General features: G+C 34.9%; 1 protein-coding gene across 4 annotated transcripts in view; it reads left to right on the forward strand.

Annotated features, from left to right (window-relative positions):
- Window positions 1-23,996, forward strand: part of LOC129954054 (putative mediator of RNA polymerase II transcription subunit 26) — a 97,376-nt gene extending 73,380 nt beyond the window's left edge. For all 4 annotated transcript variants that reach the window (XM_056067696.1, XM_056067698.1, XM_056067699.1 and 1 more), the window contains exons 3-6: window positions 9,183-9,236; window positions 19,402-19,448; window positions 19,533-19,796; window positions 19,864-23,996. In XM_056067696.1, coding sequence (XP_055923671.1) covers window positions 9,203-9,236; window positions 19,402-19,448; window positions 19,533-19,796; window positions 19,864-23,466 — 3,948 coding nt within the window. In that variant the 5' untranslated portion in view covers window positions 9,183-9,202 and the 3' untranslated portion in view covers window positions 23,467-23,996. The remainder of the gene's footprint in view (window positions 1-9,182; window positions 9,237-19,401; window positions 19,449-19,532; window positions 19,797-19,863) is intronic.
- Window positions 23,997-25,810: the final 1,814 nt, after the last annotated feature.

Consider the following 25,810-nt stretch of genomic DNA (forward strand, 5'->3'; position numbering starts at 1 on the left):
AGTCGTCTGGGTCCTTTCCCAACAAGAAGTAAGCTCTTTCTATTGTTTGAACTTAATTTATGGCATAGAGATTTTTTAAACGTTTTTTTTTTTGTAGCTTTTCAGCCTCGGTCCTCATCTTCTAGCTGTAATTTCATGTAAAACTCATCTTACCTTTACTATTTTTCGTTTTTGAATTCTTACGGGCTGCATTTAAATTGTTGATACTTTGCTATAGCAGAGGTCTGACATCAAGTTTTCTCGTATCCGCACCACGGTATTCTCAGAATTATCTTCTTTTCACTTCATTTCATTAAAATATTTATGAAAAAATAAAAAGAATGAATTAAATTTTCTTCAATAATTATAAATCGTAGGAACCAAGATAGTTTGGATTTTCAATTCAGATAATTTGTTCGTTTGCTTTCATTTAAATCATCACAGCCCAAGTCCATCAAAAGCCAAGAATTGAAGCAGTAATTTCTGAGAAACTCAATAATTCTATAGATAAGTAGTTTTTAAATAAATCCATTATACTTTAGGATACTTTTTGTGAGTAGTCCTATAGATAGTCACAATGAACTCACATAATTAATTCTATAATTTTTGCTAAAACTTAAATTTTTTTGAGCTGTGACATCATAAACTGACTATAAATATATCTTAATAAATAACAATAAAAAAACAACATTTTAACGCACATTTCTATATTTAAGTCTTAAAGAAAACAAACTAAAACCAAATACAATGACATGCATATTTATATGTAGTATGTAAGGGCTATAGTTAACATTTATAATTCTATCATTTGTTAGTTGTTTCAGTGATTCATATTATGCTAATCGAATTAGAGATAATAATAGAGAAAACAAGCAATTAAAAGGTCAATAACAGAATAAAATTTGAATAATAAGAATGGCATACCATTGCTATCTACTTGATTGAGCTCATATGTATGTAGTTATATTCATATAAAATGAATATGGATGATGAAAACGGTTAATTTTAAAAATTTAAGCTGAAAAATATTAAATGGAATATACAAATTATATTACGTATAGAAAATCGTAAAAGAGATATGGTAACTTTATGAAGTGTGTATATGATGCGTTTATAAATGAGACGTACGCATACAGTAAGCAGAGTGCTAAAAGATCTTGAAACACACAAATCAGCAGACCACGATAGTTTTCCCGCTTTTATTATCAAGAGGTGGTTTTGAAAGCTGGCAAAGCTTTTCAATCCATCTTAATCTTCAGGTCATGTTACGTGAATATGGATAAGGTCATTTGTCCTGCCGATACCCAAAGAAGACGAATTCCTCTCAGCCTCGAAGTATTGTTAAATGCTGCTCTGTCTTTCAGCAAAATTTGAGAATTCGACATATCATTGCAAGCCTTCAGACTTTGCTTTTAAAAAATAAACAAAGATTTAGTAAAATCGGCCATTAATACTATGATATATGTAGCTTGCACCACCACGAGAAGCAACATCAATAGGACCGCAAAGGTCAGAACGGAGTAATTCCAGAATTTCTGTTACTCGAGTCCCCTTATCCTTGAAAGGAATTCGAGTTTGCTTGCCATTCACACAAACTCCACAGTTTTTCTTACTAAATTTGTTAAAGTGTCAGAGATGCAAGGGACCTACAGTTTATATGCCGAATACGAACGGCTTATTTGCGAAAGCACTTTACATGACAGGAATTACTCTTGGAGGATTTGTCAATTCCTCGCAAGAGGCAGTACCCGTGAAAATTATTTTTTTTTTTTAAATTAAGGTGGCACAGGCAAGGATTGAACCCAAGACCCCTTGCATGACAATCCAACGCACTTACCATCACGCTACGGGTACTGGTTTACTGACAATAAATTTACGCACAAGTTGGGAATCATCTCAGACATTCTTCTAAACAGCAACTCGTAGGTTAAAATTTCCTATCCCTTTAACAGATAAGTGACAGTTGTTGGCACATATTATCGCTTCCTTAGCTGGTTCTGCAAAATCTGTGAGACAATCACGAGTCATAGACATATGAGCCGATGACAATAAACCAAGCATCGTTTCTTGCGTTAGGCGTAGAAGCGGTATACAAAATATGTGCCTTCGAATGTGATTTTGATTTAGAGTCAATATTGATTTTATTTTGCGTTGGACAGTTGCGAGAAACATTGGCAAAATCTTGGCATTCGGAAACCTAGGTCTGCGGGACTTTTTCTCTGACTTCCGTTTACCAAAGAACACAGCAGATTTGGAGTCACTAGTTTAAACATCCTGGAGAGTAGCTTCGTCTTAATAGCATCTGCGGTTATAGGAGTAGCTGAACTCTCAAGGTTTATTATCATCAAGTGATAGTCGTCAGATGATCTAGTAAGCAGCCCATTCGTCAATCACCTTCATTTCCACTGATCTAAATTTGTGTGCAGTACTAACAATTTTGGTGAAGTATGACTTGATAGAACCACTATCATCCAATCGTGTAGTGATTGAAGCCCGCAAAAGTCCAAATCTGTACGTTAGTCCTCAATCTTCAAAAGCTCGTTCCAGATTATTCCATGCTTATTTTTCTCAGTCTTCGCAGACTTAAAAGGAAAACGTTTATTGGCTCGATCAGCACAATTATTTTCGCTTCGTCACTTTCTTCTCTTCGAATCCGGTGTTGGATCAACTTTTTATTTGACGCAGTCCCAAAGGGCTTACATATTCGAAGTATGTCTTCAACTTTAAATTTTTCCAGATAATACGTTCAGTAACATCACGATAAATCTGCGAATATATTCAGCTTCTTCCAAAAGAACAGCTCATATGAAACTAGTTTATGCCAAGGCGAGGGTCATATGAGGGTCTGAATATTTCGAAGTCGCCCGCGGCCGGCCGATTGGGCTTGTGACACAGATGAGAGACGATCCGTTACCGGATATACTTTCTGGCTTCATAATGGTTTCATTTGATTCGAAAAAAACAGCCAAAATCACCATTTCAACGACAGAAGCAGAATGTATGACACTCACTGTAGCGAACCAAGAAACTTAGTTGGATGATAAGCTTACAGAGAGGGCTCACTCCAAATTCACCCGATTCAACTAACATTCGTTGTGAAAACAAAAGGGCTATAAGCTTTACTCCTAAAAAAAAATTGACGAAGGAAAAATGATTTTGAAATACGTCAGCATACTAAAGAAGAGACAGCTGATTTGTTGACTAGGGTTCTTCCTGGCCCGAAGCATAAAGCTTGTTCTTCTGTTGTTGGACTAATCATTAGTGTTATCTAATTCAGTAAGGGGTGTTAAAATAAGCATGTTGTTTATTTTAACAATATCGACCGACCGCACTTACGCTCTTCCTTTCAAGGTCATGAAAAACGCTTAGTAATGATCAGCTCGAACAATATCTTCTACTGACCGGTAGTACGGTTTTCGTAGCCATAAGTCCTCTAGTGATCTGATGGCTTTTTCACCGACACATTGTCTCATTTGTATTAATGATATCCTGTCTGGAACTTTTAATCTACTTACCTGCTTCACTAAAGATAGTACCCTGAACATTTGTTTTAATATTCACAACCCTCCTCTTTGGATGTAGATCTTCAACGACAATGGTGATAGTTTCATCTAGCACAAGTTCTGATCCAAATAGAGAATCAAAAATCAAGAAGAATTTGTTGCTTCGAAAACTTAATGTTGCCACTATCCATGAGTGCCATTTACATCAAGGTATGTGTATCTTCAACCACTTCTTATGGAGGGCTCACATACTGATTTCCACAAAAATATCAACGTTCAATCCCTAACGTCGTTTGAACATTGTCATATAGTTTCTTGTGCCACCATTTTGTAACCCATATTTTAACGGCTCTAGAGAAATATTCACTTGCATACCTACCTAATTTTAAGAAAATCAACGTAATACTTGCACCCCCAGTCAATGCAATATTTAACAATTCAAAACAAATGTACACCTCCTTTAAAACTCTCTCTCCCTTTCCTAAAGCTCACACCGTGTCCTGACATAATAAGCTTATCAAACATTTCTGTTGAGTGATAATTTTTGATTTAAAAAAAAGGGTAACAATGTTTTTTTTTTCACTATTTTCTCGGAAACGACTCAAACGATTACGATTAAATTTGCGTCACTAGTTTTTTGCCCCTAAAAACCTTACTAATTCTTCATTTGAATACTGTCTTGTCACATTCCTTTATCGTCTAGGTTGACATGAATCGCGAGATTTGTTTCAGATGACCTAGTTTTCAAAACTTCCTAGTTATAACTCCGCATATCAAATTTTAAGTAAACAATACTCCATAAACTTACATATTTGAATGTTTCTTAACCTTAAATGTTTAATGAAAATATGTAAGCTAATTTAAATCATAATAAATGAAGTAAATTATATCCATGCCCTGAGTATGCACAAATGCCCGAAGTCTACAAAGGTACGAGTTATTAAATCTTACTCACTTTTGGTGTATGAGAAAGTAGTAACAAAACAGAAAATAATGAAGATGTTCATTTGTTGAAGGCATCTGGTAAACTGATGATATGCGTGTTGCACGAAACATACAAGTTTTGGACCACGCAATCTATATTAATACACCAAAAAGGGTAATAACTAAAAAATTATGTTTATGTATATTTATAAAAATAACAATAAGTCCCATTTATTGTGACACAAACTCAAGAAATTTCTTCAAGGAAAAAATAAAATCTATTGTGTGTACATTATTGCAAAATCTTACAAAAATACCAATATTTTATTCTGCAATGAATAGAAAAACAACCAAATCATGTGTTGACTGTCAGTTCTGTCGTCATCTCAATCTAATCGAATTCTAACTTTGACCTCTTCATTATGTTTAACATGTCAAATACTACATGAAGGCTTTTGATAAGTCCCCATTCGCTAAAGAAAATTAGCACCAACCAACCGAATTGATGATGGAAGAAAATTACAAAAACATAACTCACAACATCACACCCAAAAGCAGAAAAGATTGCAAAGATCTGATGCTATCTATTATATGAAGCAGGGGTATGGGCTTGTTGAAGCCAGATTCACGAAGCACGATAAGTGCATTAGCAGCAATAGCACACATTCATATTTTGGCGGAAACCTAGTAAGCCATACATAATACCTAACATTGTATATTTGGTCAAAAACTGCCATCCACAGGCAATCTCAATGAAAACGACATTCATTAATTTTCAAGTCTATGAGATGCCAAAAGTTTTTGCACGATTTCCGGAAACTGACAGAGCACACTCTCGCTCCCCATCTAGTCATCCAGTCTCCAAGGCGATACTGATTGAAGATAGTGCATCCATGCAATTTATGTCATTTTTGTGTATTTTATAACGAGGGGCTTGTTTTGTGTTTTGTTGCATCTTCAGTTAATTTATAGGGCCACAACAATATCGTTGTTATCTGCATATGCTTCATTCTGGAAAATCTTAAAGTCGGGGCAACCCACACAGTGCATGGTGCATCGTTACAAAGGTTAGAGTCAGCACAAAAAGTTACGCGAAAAAATTGTTGCAAGTTTTTATTATTGTTTTGCTGTTGTCGCGCCATCCAAAGAAGAAAAGCGTTGGCGTTAGGTGCATCTTTAACTTGTTTAGAAACACCTGTTGACGATCATTTTGCACTTCCTAGTTATATGAGTTAAGGTACCTCTGGTAATGCCGTTTTTAGTTCTTATTTTCATTCAAGAAATTGACGTAAAAAAAATAAAACAGATATCGTGTTCATTTTGAGGAAGACCTCACATAGCATCGGAACTAAAACCTTTGAAGAAAGTCTGGCTCGGCCATGGGAACATGGTGGTGCCAAAGAGTTTTATTAGTGTGTGTCGCATATTATATGGCCTCAAACAAACTACAACTATGCAGCTCATCACGATTTGAGCAGAGCGGCTTGATCTTCACCTAAACGAGGGGCTATTCCATGGTATCATACCCAAACCATTCCATGTGGTATTTTAATGCACATCCAGCATCTATGCAGGTACTCGTACATATATGTCGAGAGAGTTCACCAAGTGGTCATGTCTCATCTGCAACAGACGATCATAGTACTTGGGTCGCGCTTTGTTTTGTATATATGTAGACGTATATGGCTAACAGCAGAAGCAGCAGCGAGCATAGATCAACTTTCCCGAGCTGCAAAAAGTCATTGACGTTGTTTTCTTCATCGGTGGTGGTGGTCGTCTCACCACTCTTTTCGTTCCAATGGAACATCTTCACATCGCATCGTCATCATCATCCGGTTTCCGTCTTTTTGGTGATAAATAAATGTTTTGCATCTCATTACACAATATCGTGCTACTCGCGCTCATGAATAGTTACGATCCAATCCAATATCACTTGATCACAACTTTGTGAATATAATTTGCGATCATTGATCAAAAAGAAAAAATAATATTCGGATAAAAAATATCACTTTGATATTCTGATCGGTTATTCATCAATGATTTATTTAAACCTTTTGGGTGCTCGAAGGCAGGGTGATGAACCCCGAATTTTCATGAGTAGAGTGGTGCGGAGTAGAACTTGATTCGGTTGATAACAAAGGAGCTAATGATGGCCAAGCAGATGACCAAGTTTTATGGGTGTGATGGTAATTCGTAACATGTAATTTTCTACTTTAGTGGAAAATTAATAACAATAAGTGGTTAATAAATTTAAATACACAAAAACAAATGAGGAAGAAGATGTTACCCACAGCAAAGCATCTTCAACTGAAGGGTGTTTTTTTATAGTCTTGTGGTTTTCAACCTGGCAAGATAAAGAGGCAATTGATTAAAAGATTAATTTTACAATTATTACATAAGTATTTTTATCACGGCATTTGGAGTCTGCCATATTGAAAACTAAAATCATTACTGTAATTAGCTATCTCGTTTGGTTATGAACAAAAAAAACAAAGATGTAAAAGAAAAATATATAAAAAATGACAATTTAAAAAAGAAAAAAGAGGCAGGGATGCGACCCACACTGATAACTTCCCATTCCGTCTGTCGATTTGTCTTGCTTAAAAGTTTGCCTATATGTACTCGTATCAATTTTTACCAAATCTTGTAGATTTTAATTTTTATGAAAAAACGGACGCTGGATTTTTATATTAAAATTACTGAATAAGTTTGAAGCCAATATTTTTAATTTTTGAAAAGCTATTTGAGTCGAAAGAAACTTTTTACCAAATTTTAGTATTGTTTTTTTTCAGAGTTTTATTTTTTGTAAGAAAACAGCCAATTCGATTCTTTTCAAAATGTAATCGAATGTTGAAAACAATATTTCTTATAAGATAAAATTAGTTTGAAGCCAATATTTCAAATTTTTCAAAAAATATTTGAGTCGAAAATCAATTTTTACCAACTTTTGTTAATTTTTTTTAGGTTTTTAATTTTTTTTACAAAAACTGTGAATTCGATTTTTTTCAAAATTTTACTGAATGTTGACAACAAAATTTTTTGAAAGATAAAAGTAAATTTAAGCCAATATCTCAAAATTTTCAAGTCTCTAGCGTTTTTGGTTTGTTAGATATTTAGGGTTAACCAAAATGTTCACCTTTTTTTCAAACTGCCATAGTAAAAAAAACACCAACGGAATTTTTTTGAGAGCCCTTTCTGCATCATTCTGCCTTATTATCTGTATAACAAAATTTATTTGAAGTCGATATCTCTTCTGGTTCTGCAGCTATGGACGACGAAAAAAACGTCGCGAACGTACGGACGTACACATGCACGCACATACATCTTTCTAAAAATCTTTTATTTCGACTCACTCAAAATTTTCAATGTGACATGGGAAGTTAAAAAAGCAAATGACTACCAAGTTTAACATATAAGAAGTCTTCACTCATTATTCTGGACCTATGTGTATCGCAACGCAACTTTGCAATAGTTATGAAGTATGAAGACATCCATCTCATTCAGCATACTCAGAACTTGTTCCTCTGATAAAAAGTCACTTCCAAGAACAGTTCTTCTAGTTCCCTTTCTGCTATATTGCAAATAGTTATTACACCCCAGTGGTAAATCGTGTCGTATTTGCATTATGGAAGTAGTTTCTTTCTGCTAGATTATGGTCAAGTCTTCTGTAAGTTGTTCTGAACAAGGACCAAACTGCTTCAGCTGCATATTCTGCTATACACTTCTCATCTACAGATGCTATAACGTTGTACAAAACACTGTAAATAAGGCTGAACTCGTAAACGTCAGGTGAAGCCGAAGCTGAAGCGTGTTTTTAATTCAGCCATAACCTACGTAGATAAACCCAAAATGATTCACGCCTCGGAAGAGAATATTCGAAGCGTTATACGTACGGCCCCAATTGCTTCAAAAAATAGTCAAAAATTGGACCTATCAGGAATTAATTTTATCGAGCCAGCCACGGCTGCTACTGGTCTTATACTTATGCTAAGTTCTTAGCCATTACAATAAATTATATGCACTTTATTTATTTCTGAAAACCACTTGTCTGAAAAAAACACCCTTTACTAAGACCGGTACCTACGTACATAATTTCTTTTAAATAAAAACGAATAAATAATTATTGTAATTGGTCTTAAGACTGATGAACAATAGAAACGTAATAATATATTTGTATGTAAGAGTTTAAAGAAGGTTTTTTTTTTATTGACTAACTAACTCATTAGTTGCAAGTCAATATTTTTAATGTCGTTAATTTAGTTGATTAACGAAATTCGATTTTCTTACTTTTTAAAAAGTTGTTTTGCATCAGTGAAAGTATGACATTGAATTGCAAAACAAAAATTATTTTGGCTTATTCCTTAAACTTAGTATTAATGAAGTTCAATTATTGACTATCGTTGATATTAGTGGTGAAATTTATTTAAATCTAACTAGTTAATTTTACAGGTAATCTGTGGCGGGTACACTTTTTTAGGAAAGTTTCAAAACCATCTAAATTATTGATTTTGGAAAATGTAAACGTTTATACGAGTATGCATTTACTCGTATGTTGGCGACTTTTTGTTTGAAAATGGGCAATTAGTTGGGCTTCTTTTTCGGCTCTGATTTTAGACTAGAAACGAATTTAAATAAGACTTTAGAGATAGTTTACGTCATCGCAACCCTGCCTGCAAGTGACATTTATGAAAATAATAAACTTTTGCAGTCGTCCGAAATTATGCCAACAAGATAAAAAATTTAATAAAAGAATTAATGTATCTTCTTTTTTTTCAGATTACTGGATCAACACCAAAATGTTTTCACTTCCTGAAAAGCTCATATCCAAAGGTAAGTTTAGATATTTTTTTTTAAAATTCAATATAACATGTATGAGAGAGGGATACTGATGATTTTAAATATAAATACTGATAAAGTTAAGTCTCACGTTAAGTGTATGCATACTGCATACTAACTTAAGGTGGCGATATAGTCTGGGACGGACCTGAGCCCCAACCAATATGCGTCTCCAGCCAGCTCGGTCCCTAGGTAGCTGCTTCCGGTTTCGCACTCTAAATTGGTTGAGGTCCTCTTCCACTTGCGTGCGCCACCTGAGTCGCGGTCTTCTTCTACTGCGCCGTCCCTCGGGATTGGATTCGAAGACCTTCCGGGCTGAAACGTTGATGTACATTCGCTCTACATGACTATATAAATCGTTGGACTTTTATTCTATTAAAGGGATCAGTGTCGCTATACAGCCCGTACAATTTGTACAATTTTGGTTTATATTCTCCTTCACTCTCCACGTATGCATACAGAACCAAAAATCGCCCCAAGAATTTTTACCTCGAAGCATCTTAAGACGCTCTCATCTTTCTTTGATAGAATCCAGTTCTTAGTGCCATTAATAAGAACGGGGATGATGAGTGTCTTATAGATGGTGATTTTAGTTGCTTTAGAGAGAACTTTAAACTTCTAAGTTTAAAGAATCAGCGATTGCAAGAGTTATTTTTCGTTTGATTTCAGCGCCTGTGTGGCTTTCTGTGCTTATAGCGGTGCCTAGGTAGACAAAGTCCTTAACTGCCTCAAAGTTATAGCTTTTCATGCTGACGTTTTGTCCAAGACGTCATTGTTCAATGTCCTTTTTTGATGACAGCATATTCTTGGTCTTGCCCTCATTGACCACTAAACCCATCTTCGCTTCCGTCGCAATGCTCAAAAACGCTCCACTGACATCACGCTTTGATCTTTCAATTATGTCAATATCATCGTGTCTGAGTAATTGTATGGACCTTTGGAAGATTGTGCATCTAGTGTTGACGGTTAAGTTTTGCATAATTCTATCCAGAACGATATTGAAGAAGTCGCATGACAGTGCATCGCCTTTTCTAAAACCTTTTTGACATCAAATGCATCGTTGAGATCTTTTCCGATCTTGCATTCTCCATCCTCATTCTGCCAAAACTAGACATTGTTCTGCATCTGTAAATCTCTTCCGTATAGATAGGCCTCTTTGAAATCGATAAGGAAATGTTGGGTATCGATTTGAAATTTATGTTTTTTTTTTTCCAAAATAAGCCTTAATCTGAATATTTGGTCAATGATGGTCTTTCCTGGTCTGAATCCACACTGATAAGGACCTATCAGTTTGTTGATGAACGGCTTCAGACGTTCACATAATACGGCTCCTCCAAGTGAAAGTGTTGCCGAAGACCCGAATGTGTCTATTCCTCGTCGTTCTCAGGAATAAGGACAGTCTGAAGCACAATATGGCCTAATTTGCAAGAACTGATGTCAGCTGACCATTTACAACTTCTGCTGTAGAAACGTCGGATGGTAATTTGAACAACTGACGGTGAACGGCGATTTTTGAGTTTCAAATTAAAGGAAAATTTTGACTTGATTTAAAAAGTGGCTAATAGAACAGAATGTTGGCTTTAAAAAAATGTATCATACTTAATTGTAAGTTTTACCGTTATTTTTAAACTATTTTTTCCCCCTAAACGGGGGAGATAGACCCCCTTTCCCATAGTAATTTTTAACTGTTCTATACAAATCTCATTAAACTTTGTCGCCTAAGTTATCGTACTCTTGCCTTCACATTTATTAAATAAAATCCCTTTTTCGGCTCTCATACGGAACTAATTTTAACAAATAAGGTGTCAAAACAAAGAGAACTTTAAAATTGTATTTTGTTGAATATTAATGCGAATTGTATTTTATTGAATATTAATTTATGATTTGTTGAAAAAACTTAACTTTTTATTACAAATAAAATATGAAATACTCAGAAAATATAATGTTAAGGGAAATGCTCCGTGTATTTGAATGAACTTATCGAATGCACACCATTTTTTGCCGGTAAGCTAGTTTCCAGGTATCTCCTTTGTACATACAAAAGCGCGATTCCATCCCAAGACACAACTCATCCTAGGACAACTCATCCCGGAAATGAAAAATACTTGTAAGCATACTTAACGAAAACAATTGTTTGTGTATTCAACTAGTTCGCTCAAAACTTTTTCCTTTGGATAGCTTTATTTTATTTCATATTAGAAGAACTAGGATGGAAAATAAATTATCTGAAGATAAGAAAGAGGAAGAACATGTATGTTTAAATTGTAAGGCGATCGCCTATTGGCTGTGTAGTTATGTAGGTGTCTAAAACTACAAAATTTTACCTGAGTAATAAGGTTTTCTTCAAAAATTTAAACACCATTTTTTAAATCAAAAAACTCTTGATTTTTTAAAAATCGTTAAAGCGGTTTTTTTTTAAATTAATTTTTCAAATAAAAATTTTTTTAAGATTGTTCTAAAAATATTTTTGATATGCAGTTATTTAATGATTATGAATATGTGCTTTATATTTGAAAAAAAAAATCAATTTTTTTAAATCCAAACAAAACCATATTGCACTTTTGATAATCAAATATTGTTAAAGCAATATAAAGGCTCGTTCAAAAAAAATTATTGAAATCGGCTTATAAGTTACTGAAAAAAATTTAAAAACAAAATAACGGTTCGGATTTGACCAAAAAAATTGTATGGGGGAAACTGTTAGTTTTCATCTTAAAAAAATTAATTAGTTAGTTTTCATCTTTAAAAAATTAAAAAAAACCCCTAACGCGAATGTGCTCAAGATCCTGCCTTCCAAGTTTGAACTCAATCGACCCAATGGTTTAGGCTGTAGGAGCGTGGACAGACAGACAGGACAGACCGGACGGAATCGCGGAACGCACTTTTTCGACTTCTCTACCATCGTAATATCAAATTTGATTAAAATCTCGAGTTCGAGATTTTTTACGAATCAAAAACCTGCCATATATGTAATGTACATATTTACATAGTTCCTATTTGTCGCAAGTAAAAACTAAAGAAAGCATTACTTGAACTTGGTACAGATTGACTTCGACTTATATATCTTTTCAAAATTTAAAAATATTGGCTTCAAACTAAATCCGGTTGTCAATCTTTTCATAAAAATTTAAATCTACAAAAAAATAGTACTGAAAATTGGCGAAAACTGATATTTGATTCTCGACATCTCTTGAAAAATTAAGGTATTGACTTCAAAATGATTTTATTGTGGCTAAATTTTGTTGTTAACGTAAGATATTCTCCTTAGAAAAATCCTATCAGTATTTGTTTATATAAGAAATCAAACTGTTTCAAAATATTGTTGGTAATTATGTCTTTTAGAAAAATTCGACACAAAACTTTTTTAAAAATCCGCGAAAATAACAAAAAACTGATAAGAAATTGTTTCCGACTTAAGTTTTGGTAGAGCAAAGAAAGATATTGACTACAAATTATTTATTTCACACAAAATATTTTTATGAATATTTTGTTAAAGTTTTTAATCAATATAAATCCACAGCCGGGATGGTAAGTTATCACTGTAGTTCCCTGATAATAGGTAATTTTGAGACACTTGATTTCGACCACTTGTTGTCGAAATCAGTGGCTTATTTTTGGTGATTTATCAAATAAAAATTAGCTTTTAGCTTTAAATTTTTTGTGAATGTATGACCAAAACATTGTCCAAAATGTAAAACTTAAAATGGGTGCAAAACTCAGTTTTAAAGTTTGTGGAAGTTGTCCCTAAAGAGAGATTTGAAATTGTTCCTAAAACGTTATATTTTCAGGCCAGATGACACATTTTTTTATTGCCACATAAATACAGTTTGTATTAAATGTCTCCAGAACTCCCATCAATACTAAAATCATGTTAAGAAAAATATTCAGAAAAAAAGAATTTTGTTCATTGATTTTTTGTTCCAAGTCAAAAACCTGATTTTCAAAAAACTTAAAAGTATTCAAAAGTTGTTTGGGGTTAAGTGCTAGAAAGCAACACCCTTCAATATTCGAAAGAGTTATTAAAGCCCTTATTCCATTTTCAGTCAGATTTATATGGAAAAGATTGTCTACCATCAAATATAGAAATAAATTAGATGTAGAACGTGACAACTTGAAATTCATGCCACAGAAAAGACACAAAAAGTCTTATATTTAATATTTATTCTAATTAAAAAAAATTCTCAAAGATAAGTAATACTTTAAAATAACACAACTCAAGGGCATCAGCAACAAAATTAAATCATAATAATAACAATTAAACATTGGTTTAATTGGTTAACACACACAAACTTCAATTAATCAAAACTAATAAAAATGTCATGAATTGTTTTTAATAAAAAAAAAAAAACAATCATCAAATCAATGCTAAACCTTTGGTTAATTTTAAATATTTGTTAACACCTTTAGCTACTTGATTTTATCTTAATAAAAACCTATACATTAATGATCCATTGTCAGAAAACAAAATGAAATGATGTTAAAACACATCACGACATCGAATTCCGTCCTATTGTTTTTTTTTAACTTCTTCAGGCATTTGCATAACATACAACATGAACATAATCACTCGCATTAAAAAAAAAAAAGAATTAATCATACAAAATCAAATCACCAACCTTGCAAAGTTGAAGAATAATAATACAGAATTTCACACCTCGATAGTTCGCAAAAAAATAAACATACACTTCAACTTCTCACGCCTATTACACATCGATTAATAAAAGTTCTTCATCGTCAATCAAAAAACGAATAAAAATATTGTCTTACCAGGGACAGGAATTAATGGAATTAAAAACAAAAGGAATAATAATGAAAGTCAAGTCATTTTGAAGTTGCCCTTAAAATGTCTGGTATGGTGTACGTTCACAAATTGACTTCAATAACATTGTAATATCCACCTAGTAGTTCGCTGTCCATGTATTCAGAGAGTATTAAATTATATCAAGGTGACTTATAAAATGAATTTATTGTTGCAGATCTTAATGATTTAGAACTTCCCAGTGTCTTACATCACTAAATGTAATGAAAATTGTTTTATCCAATGAATTGAAAGGAAACCTTCGAGGTGGACCTTTTCGCTGCTTGAATTTAATTGATTGAAAGTGTGTGGAGAATATGCATCAACGAGTATAAATTTATAAATTCTTATTTATTGTATCACTGAATATTATTATTTTTACTTGCGACATATACGAACTAAATGGAAAGTTTTGCATTTGTAAAAAATTTCGAACTCTAGATTTTATTCAAACATGATATTACGATGGTAGAGAAGTCGAAAAAGTGGGTCCCGCGATTTCGTCCGGTCTGTCCTGTCTGTCTGTCCACGCTCCTATATCCAGATTCAATAATACCAGCCGAGCTACAAAAGACGTCTAACATAATTGCACCAATCCTTGAGGAAGTTTGTACCAGCTGTCTTTACCTGGTCCATGTTCCCTCGGCATAGAGAGAAGTTAAAGTTATTTTAAGATCTTGGAAAGATTGATTGATTTCCATTTAAGGGCACGTATTGATTCGTCTCAACATGCCTATTGTAAAGGTAAATCGGTGGAAACAGCGTTACACACCAATAAAGATTTCACAATGGTTGGTTTCTTTGACATCGAAGATGCCTTTAACAACGTGAACACATCTGCACTAACATCTCTAAATGTAGATGTAATGCTGACTAGCAGAATAATTAGCTCAAAACTTGGCAACTCTTCTGGCAGACGATTCGTTATCAGAGTGACACCGCAAGGTGGTTCTCTATCCCCTCTCTTCTGGAACCTAATGCTAAATGAAATCCTGACTAGTCTGGATACGGAAGGTTTCAGAGCGATAGCCTATGTGGACGTCGTTGCTTTAGCAGTTTCAGGAAAGCATCTTAACATCCTAAGATAACTATTACAAAATGCCTTGGACAGACTAATACTGTGGGCTGATCGTGTGGACTGGGTGTTAACCCACACAAAACCGATTTGGTCTTATTTTCGAGAAGATACAAATTCCAATTGTCAACCCTCTCTATATTAAAGGAATCCAATTAAAATTCTCAGACGAGGCTAAATACCTGGGTCTTGTCTTAGATAAAAAACTAAATTGGAAACGCAACGTACAGGAAAGAGACAAAAAAAGCTACTGTAGCTCTCTTTTCTTGCAAAACAGCTATTTGTAATAAATAGGGCTTACAACCCAGAATCAAGCATTGACTCAGACCGATTTTAATGTACAATGTGGCAGTATGGTGGACTGCCTTAGAGAAAGCTATAAACCGTGATAAATTAAATAAAGTCCAACGTATAAGCGACACCTTACTTTACCTAACACCTCTTAACATATTTAGCAAACAAATAGCTGCAAGCTCTGCTATTCGCCTCAAAGCTTCGTCGCAGTGGACTAACAATAACATTGGACACTCCGGAATTCCGAGGTATTTAGAATCAATTCCAAAGCGCACAGACTATACCATCCCCCAACTGCAATTCGACAGAATTTTCCAGATTTCTAAATCTCCCAGATCTTTCTGGGAGGACAGGACATTCCTGAAAGATGGGTCGATCCAATCTTATACAGATGGTACAAAAACAAAAGAAGAGGTTGGTGGAGGTGTGTACTCTGAACAACTGAAATTAAGTCTCTCATTCCGCCTTCCCAATCATTGTAGCGTGTTCCAGGCGGAACTTTTGGCGATAAAGGAAGTCTTGTCCTGGATTAAAGAAAACGTGATATTTACATCTGATATCCTTATTTTCTCAGATAGCCAGGCCGCTATCATTCCAGGTAACTGTAAGGCAGGTGAACTCGCCAGGAACGGTACAGTACATACCAGTGGCATACCAATCGCTACTTGTAAATGGTTGCTAATGCAAGACGCTATGAAGAAGGCAAACGCCAGGTGGAACAACATCACCGCGTTCCAGGTCACAAAAGGCATCTGGTCAACACTATATTAAAACGCTCAAGGTGCTTGCTGTCTCTAAGCAGATTGCATATAAGCTCGATAATAGGTGTCATAACCGGACACTGTCTAATAGAAAAGCATACGCCACGTGACTAGGTGTATTCTCTAATGACTTTTGCACGAGGAAGACGAGGAAACAATTCCATATCTTCGTTGTACATGCCGTGATCTGGCTCCAAAACGTAAGAATTACCTAGGAGAATTTTTCTTTAACGATCTAAGCAATCTAAATTATATCAGCATAATCACGTTTCGTAAAGGACTTAAACTGGTTCCATTGAGCTAAGGAGGAAGCCTCAAGATTCATGTGGTATCACAATGGGCCATTAAACTAGCCTAAGTGTGTCTGTTTCCATCTTGAACAGCCATTTTAACCTAACCTAACCCCCTCCTATCTCACCAGATCAAATCCCCGAAGGAGCGCATTATTTTTACAAAATTTTAATCATTATTGGTATTACGTACAACCTCTTTAACTACTGCTTACGTGTCACTTCATAACTAAAATAGAAAACCCTCAAGAACCTGACTGTAAACAACAAATCAATAGCAATTTCTTGTGCCTGTTCGTAAAAGAACGTATTAACTCCAAGTTTGCACTGAAAACTTGAAGGAAAGAAGGAATGTAATTGGATTGTAGTTAATACCTAACATTCCTTCACTATCATTATAAACATGTCTTTATCTATCTATCTGCATAAAGCTGATCATGCCAATGAACTATTCTTTATCCGTTTTAGACTCTTACCTAACTACACAACCAATAGGCGATCGCCTTACAATTTAAACATAAATGTTCTTCCTCCTTCCAATCTAAACGGTGATTTTTTAAGAGCTTGAGAACTTTTTTTAAAAAAATACGCATAAAATTTGCAAAATCTCATCGATTCTTTATTTGAAACGTTAGATTGGTCCATGACATTTACTTTTTGAAGATAATTTCATTTAAATGTTGACCGCGGCTGCGTCTTAGGTGGTCCATTCGGAAAGTCCAATTTTGGGTAACTTTTTCGAGCATTTCGGCCGGAATAGCCCGAATTTCTATCACCAGCGTACAAACCACAGCAAACAGTGCATTTTTCGGAATGCATGGGCAGTTCTTGAACGGCTTCTGGTTGTTCTTCACTCCAAATGCGGCAATTTTGCTTATTTACGTAGACATTCAACCAGAAATGAGCCTCATCGCTGAACAAAATTTGTCGATAAAAAAGCGGATTTTCTGCCAACTTTTCTAGGGCCCATTCACTGAAAATTCGACGTTGTGGCAGATCGTTCGGCTTCAGTTCTTGCACGAGCTGTATTTTATACGGTTTTACACCAAGATCTTTGCGTGGTCGAATAACACAAACCCAATTGCTGCGAACGGCGACGAATCGACATTTCACGGTCTTCAGCAACACTCTCAGAAACAGACGCAATATTCTCTTCTGTACGCATTAATTGTTTGCTCACTTGGTCGATTATGTAGACCATAAATCGGACGTAAAGCGCGAAACACATTTCGAACCGAACACTGATTTTGGTAATAAAATTCAATGATTTGCAAGCGTTGCTCCTTAGTAAGTCTTTTCATGATGAAATGTCAAAGCATACTGAGCATCTTTCTCTTTGACACCATGTCTGAAATCCCGCGTGATCTGTCAAATACTAATGCATGAAAATCCTAACCTCAAAAAAATCACCCTTTACAAATAATTTACTTTCCATCCTGGTTCTTCCAATATGAAATAAAATAAAGATAGGCAACGGCCTAGTCACTGATAAAGCTTCGGTTCCCATCGATCACCGAAATCAAGCATCAGTGAGCGTGGTTAGTAGAAAGATGGGGGACCGTCTCGAAACCTACCGCGTGCTGTTGTCATGTGTTCTTTCTTTCTGTTGTTCCTTCTCTTCTATCCTTATGTCTTGTATTAATGTCTTGTGTTGTTATCACCTACCATAGCCTAGTTGCTCAAGGTGCTGTGTTCTCTACTCTGTACATTTATGTGCAGAGTAGTGTGAAATGTAATGTAATGTAAAATAAAGATATCCAACTGAAAAAGTTTTCAACGAACTAGTTGAATACACAAACAATTGTTTTCGTATGCTTACAAGTATTTTTCATTTTGAGAATGAGTTGTCCTAGGATGAGTTTTGTCTTTGGTAGAATCGCACCTTTGTATATACAATTTTAATCTAAAACGTATATTTACAATCACTTAACAACTGTATAACAAAAATATTTTTGTGAAAAAAAGAAAATTTTGTCTATATAAAAAAATGAATTTAAATAAAACCAGTCTAACGATTTTCAAACAAACAAATTGAAAAATGGAGTTTTTTTGACAAATTAAATGGCATTTATATCTTTGAAGACAAACTTATTTTAATTATTTTTAAATCTTATGTAGGTAACAGGCTCTTTGCATACAGAAGCAAGTTCGTGCTACCCATTCGGGCATTTTATTTTTGCACCCAAAAAATCTGTCTATTCGATTCTTCTTAAAATGTTACTGAATGTTGAAACAATATTTTGTACAGGATTTTTCTGAATTCTTGAAAAGATATTTGAGTCGATTTCTCAATTTCTATGGTAAAAAAAGACCCACTTAATTTCTTTGGGAGTCCATTCTGCATCTTCCTATTTTATTATCTGTGTAACAAAATTTAATAGAAGTCGATATAGCTACTGGTTCTTGAGAAATGGATGACGAAAAAAGCTTCCCGTAGGTACGTACACACTCACGCACAGACATTTATCTAAAATCATTGATTTAGATTCTAGGGACTTTGAAACCTCAACATTTTGAATTCGACAAATTGACAAATCGGACCGATTACAATAACTTTCTATGAGAAGTTAAAGAATCTATTTACTTCATGGATTGAGATAGACTCAAAAAGCTTTGTGCATGTGTTTTTTTAAAGTAATATCTCAAAAACATTATGGGATAGAATAATTTTTGTATAGTCGAATTTAAATTAACGTTATGAATCGTTCAATTCATTCGTCATTTATAAATGATTGAAATCTAATCAATTTACTTTACTATAGGTCTTAATTATGTCAAATGATTTATTGGGCTTTTCTTCTCGAAATTCTCATTATACTTATTAGGCTATATGTCTTTTCAAATGTATCCTTTAATTTATCATAATATTGAATTCCAAAACCGAAATCAGAATTCTTTATGTTACTTTTGAATTTTTCTAATGTTTAATTTTTGTTTCCAGCTTTACTTCTGCTCTTCTTGACGGAATTCATATTGAGTGAAACCATTGTAAGTACAAACAATATTTTTCAGCCTCATTAAGCTAGGTATAAACAAAATATTATTCTTATTCAAACTAAATATTGTCCTTAGAATCGAACCCCAGCACGAATACTTGCCAAACAAACTGGGGCAGCCCAATTCGAAGAACATATTGAACAACACCGCGATTGTAATGAACATCATCATCGGCTTAGAAAAAGATCATCTGACGAAGATCTGGATTATGAAGTATATCAGGGCGTAGTTGGTCGACCTGGCATTGACTTTCCCATATTTCCACGAATTCCTCAAACTACATTTAGCTGTAGATCATATGGAAATGGATATTTTGCAGATTTAGAAACCACATGTCAGGTATAGGGTCAATAAAACATGCATCAGATCTATATTAATTTTAATTAAATTTTTTTAATAATTACAGGTTTTCCATATTTGTGAAGAGGGACGTAAAATATCATTTCTCTGTCCAAATGGAACGATATTTCAACAAAGTGAACTAACTTGTGATTGGTGGTTCAAAGTTAATTGCGCTGGTTCACCAGGATTTTACGCCGAAAGCTCAGAAATTCTGAGCAAATCACGAAGACATAGAGTGAAAGTTAATAGCTTACATAAGGGATATACAAGTAATAATAAGGTTGCTGAGATTATTCCCGAAAGTAGGCACTACAAAGGATCAGACAGAAGAATTGACTCAAATGAAAATCCATCCGTGGAGAGTTTTGACTTTGAAGACCTCTCTGATGACAAGTCGAATAATAAGTCCGATGAAAAATCGATTGACAGATCAATTGACACTTCCAATGACAGATCCAACTATCGAACAAATAATAGACCTAGTGATCGATCAAGTGTAAGATCCAATGATAGATCGAACAACCGATCAAACAGTAGACCAAATACTAGAACCAACAACCGTTCTAACAATCGATCGAATGAAAAACTTAAGATACCAAAAGATGAACTCTTGACCAATCCTCCACTAGAAGACAATCATAACCAAAATAATGAACAGGAACTACAGATAACCGCTGAATCGTCTTCGTTTGTCAAAAATCCAAGAATTAATAGCTACACAAGTGGCGACAAAACCTTGAATAAAGAAAGTGAATTCGATGCTGTAAGACCTTCGGAAAGAGTCAAAGAAGTCCAGACCTCAAAGGTTGCCAGTCCTGCTAGGGGTAGTCAAAAGCATGGCTATAACGACAACGATAAAATTGCCAATTTCTATATAACATCGAAACCCGATCTTAACTTAGCATCAACACCTGGGAAGGTGAGCTATTATACCACAGCATTTCCTGAGCACTATACAAATAGAAACTCATTAGATGGATCATCGGTGGATGAAAAGCAATTCGTGACACCAGAAAGTGAAGATCATCCTGCTTTGGAAGCGCACAGTACTATCAGACCAGACTTTTTTGCCAATGGGCCGATTATCAATAGAGTCACAACTCCTTCTCAATACCATGGCACATACTCTACTGCTCGACGATTAGACACTACCCGTACTACACCTTTCTACACACCCACTGTTCCATCAATAGTTAGAACCAGACCAACCGAATCGAAGACTATCTTTGTGAACGTAGTAAAAACAGATGAGCCTACTACACTCAGAGGTGCAATAACAACTGAAAATATAACGCCAAAGCCTCTTACAACTACCGAAAGGGAAGAAAACTCTGACATCCACCGATTTTCAATATTTTCCAATAAAGATCTTAACGTTCAACTGCCTATTTATTCAGAAGGTTCTTCAAAACCAGAGAATTCATTAGGATCTTCGACTTCAGGGCCAACATATCTCCCCAAATTCACAAAAAGCAAGAAAGAAAACCTTGTAACACCAGCAAGTATCAACAGTTTCGTGTCGAGAAATATAGAAGGAATTATTCAGACCGTTGGAGTTCTTAAGGAAACTATGAAAAATAAAGCCAAGGAAGATAAAAATTCAAGCACACGTGTGGGCTTAGAAATTCCACCCTCGTCAGGACCTGGAACATTAATATCTCTTACTAATTATTTCGCAAACGATGACCAGCTTGTGTCTACAACTAGCTCTGGTGAAGAAACAACTACTATACCTACTTCTACAGCAGTACCATCATTTAATATTTCAGCTGGTCTTCTGAGCAACAAAACATCGGGAAAGTACTTTAGTTTGTTTGGCTTAGGTGAAGATAAAAGTGATGCGGTGGATGATTATTCAGTAGGAGCCTCTACGGATGCACCACAAATTGTGAATGCCCCAACAGTGGTTGGAGACTTTACCCGTACAACAATCAGAGACCTGGCCCAAGATCCAGAAACAAGAAAAATTGCTCAAGTCTTCTCAAATGCTATATCTAAATATATTGAAAATCCAGAAACATTTAGAAAAGATCTTATTGGCGTAAGGCCTCAACCTCCTTCTAATAATGCTATTGACTCTACAACTCCAAGCAGTAATAGAGTAAGTACAGTTTCAAATAATAACATATCAGGCACCACTGCCAGTAACAGCTTAAACAAAAACACATCAAAAACATCAATAACCGATAAAGACGATTCAACTACAAGCGCTACAACTGAATCTAACGATATCGCCAAAGAAATCAATAATGAATTTGATGTGTCAACTCCTGCATATGGAGCGATCTTACCAGAGTTCGGCGAAACAACTACTTATCGAATTGGCAGCTTTTCGACCTCTAGCCCGCAAACAAATATTGAAACAGGAATTTCATCAGAGCTGCTACCTCCAAATCTTGATGACGAGAACGAACACGAGTCCCTGCACAAAGTGCAGAGTCAATCCTTTATCAAGTCATACAATGATTTAGCGAAATCTTCAAAATCAAATCCATTCGACGCTGGTGGTAAAAACAAAAGTAGTTTTGACAGTTCAGTGGAAAAAGAACAAACGGAGAAGCAAGCTCGAACCGAAGACCCTTGGACACATTCAGCTATCACTCAAACTGACAACGCGACCGATAAAACGCCAACAACCATCGTTATCAACCAACGAGAAAGTGCTGAAACTACAGAGAGCCCTTGGTCACAGCCAAAAAAATCAACAACCAATTTTGAGACTTCAACTCAGAAATCACAGGGACACAATCCGTGGATTAAAGAAAAAGAAAATACACTTAAGACTACCACAGGCACAGCATTAACTACAACTGATAAGGCACTGATTTCAAAGGATAAACCAATCGAAAATACCATAAATTTGGCAAACCCCTGGTTACAAAACCAACTTCCTACAGTAAAACCAACGGAAAACCCTTGGTCGCAGATTACTCAATCAATTTACCTTGACCCCTTGACAATCAATGACGGCCTTATGAGGGAGCCAAAAACAACAACCTCACGACCAGTTGTTGATGTTAATACAGACCGCAGTAGATTTGAAGATGTTTCACAGGGTGAAGAAGGTATTGAAGATATTCTTAACAGCCCTGAGCTATCGTCCGAACTCTTACCGAAAAATAACGGCCTTCAAAGAATAGCAAATAAGCTCTTTGGTGGTCTTAACGAAACTGAAGCAGTGCACCTGCAAAATGTCATGAAGAAAGCCGAACACAATCAAAATGTCCTAAGATTGTTGCTGCTTTTGATTCAAACTTGTGATGACCAAAACGGCAAGGCTTTGGAAAAATCACGAAAAATTCTTCTCAACGCTCTAATCGGTATGGATGAAAAGCTTAAAATTAAAAATATCTCACATGTGTCAGCAACAACAACAACGAATAAAATCCCAGTGACCACATATCATCGAGTCTTCAGTGACAAAGTAACATCAACTACAACCAGTGCAACTACAACACAACTATCAAACGAAAGTGAAGAAACTACGAAATTTGAAATCCATGTTCCAGATGAAGAAGACAATACCATTAGTACTTCAACTTTAAAACCAGTGTCATTAGATAGGCAATCGAAAAGTTATAATAATCCTAACAAAACCTCTGATGAGAGGGCCTTAGAACTTCTTAAATCACTGTATTCCTTAGCCTCGAAATTTAGCAGGCGATGATTTATCACGCCCAATAAAGAAATTATCAGCCAACATTGTCATACCTAAGTAATAAAAAAAGAATGGCTTAGAACTAAAATGTTTATGAAGTATATTAAGAGCTAATTTTTGTTTATAGAAAAAAAATAAGTTATTTAGTTAATTTATTTTGAGATACGAAATTTTCTGAAAATTAACGTTTTGATAACTAACTTGTATTATAGAACGATGAAAAGGAAATTGAAACATTCAGCTAGATATGTAATAAAACACTCTTAATCTGCTTACAAAACGACACAATTCAAGAATTACAATTTAAAACTTGAAACTTAAAACTTGTACATAATTGTTTCTTCTTTGTAAAACAAAAATTAATTGTTATTAATGAAGCTACAAACTACATGAAAATGAAACATAATACTCCTAAAATGCCTTGCATTTTTTCTTACTCTATTATGAACTTAGCTGATTTAGTTTTTAAAAATTCTGAAATATTGTAAATATTATTAAAATTTAAATAAATGTTTTTTTTTTGTATTATTTTTACTATACTTTGTTGATTTTTTAATTGAATTGGGGATAATACTACCGTTATTATGTAAAGACACAGTGTGAGCACTAGGAAAGGGAGAGATAGGTTGAAAGGAAGCGTCGGTGCACATTTGTTTTGAATTCCTGATTATTGCAATAGCTGTTAAAGACAGAAAGCGGCAAGGCATTCCACATTCGCGTAGTACGGCTAAAGAACGAATCTCTCTACTTGACAGTACAACCAAAGAAGGGCTCGATGGTATATTGATGAGCATTCCTAGAAGCGCGAGTATAACGGTTGAACTGTTTAAGGGGAGGAGTTCAGCTGGCTATTTCTCTAGAGCACAAACCGTTAAAATTACGGAAAAAAGAGGGTAAGACAAGAAACTTTAAATGATTCTATGATGGTATTAACACCAATCAATTCTCTACGTTCAATACTGTCCTATAGGCGTAAGTAAGTCGCCGGAGCAACGAGAGTAGGAACCGAGCAAGAATTGTTCATATTTTTTACAATTTACCAAACATTTTTACTGCCTTTGGGTCATTGTAGTTTTTCTTCGCCGTAATTTTTGGTCATGTAAAAATGTTTGGTCCGTCGAATATGGGCGACGCAGGCCTTCCTGGCTTGCTTGAACTTATTCTGGTTTTCATCAATTGGATTGGCCTTAAAACAACTTAAGTTTCCTTCTTGTACCTAATAACCTCTTTACAGTTCGAACCATGCGTTTTCCTTGGGTCTGACGCTTTTAACCCTATTTCGGATAAAAGTTCTCATTCCCAAGAGAATCAAAATTGTGATCATATCAGCGCTGAGAAGACAATTCATTATAAAGAATTTACTTCGGGGTATAGGTTTTTATTCAATATATAAAATGATAAGAGGATTCAAGCTTCATTAGGTAACACAATCTCTTTCAAACATGTGAGTTTAGGGACACCCTACGATGTACGGTGTTCTCTCCCCCATCTTATAAATTTTAGTCATGAAAATCCTTATTTAGTTGAGAAAATGTGGAGTTTCTGACATATTCTAACCGGCGGAGGTGGAACATTCTACCTTTAACAAAAACCACTGCAATATGTACCGGACATTGACCGATAGGGGAGCATGCAGAAAAGCTGACTATCCCTCACAATATTTACTGCCGTAGCTGCGAATATCAACATGAAAGGGAAACTGTGATTTACTTCCTCTGTTAATGTTCTGTCTTGGCCAGTTCTAGAAGGTTAAGCTTCGGAAGTATTATTTTGTTTTGGATTATTTCAATTCCATAAGTAAGGGTTCCAGGTGGATTTGTCGGTCCATTCCAAAATAAAATGTCAGTTCGCGTGAAGCAACGAAACGATAAATGTAGTAGAGGAAACTTTTGGTGAGTGCATTATCTCGTGTCGTGGGCCTGTGGGGGGCGTGGCTGTCAAGAGTAAGTAATTAAAAACCGCTGGACTATTTTTTTTGTTTGGGCCCAAGTCGATTCATGCCTATAAAGAAAATTATTTTTTTTACTGACATATTGAGCTTCTTGGCTGGAATTTATTTGAGCCAGCAGCAGCAATTAAACATTAAATTATGGGTCATAACATTCAAGTACATGTGTTTTATTTCTTTTTTATAACCACACGTCTCAAAAAACACCTTTAAGCATAAACTTTTGATAAAGAAATTTCCATTTTAAATTATTGAACGACTTTTGTAAGCAAGGGAATTCAAAAAATAAATTATTGGCGGATTTATACGTTAGAATAAAGCAAATAACTAGTTATTTTATTCTCACCACTTAAAGCTATCAAATCAATTTACTGTTAATAATATCAATATGTTAAAAAGAATTAG

The sequence above is a fragment of the Eupeodes corollae genome, chromosome 1, assembly GCF_945859685.1.
Source record: "Eupeodes corollae chromosome 1, idEupCoro1.1, whole genome shotgun sequence".
NCBI classification, from domain to species: Eukaryota; Metazoa; Arthropoda; class Insecta; order Diptera; family Syrphidae; genus Eupeodes; species Eupeodes corollae.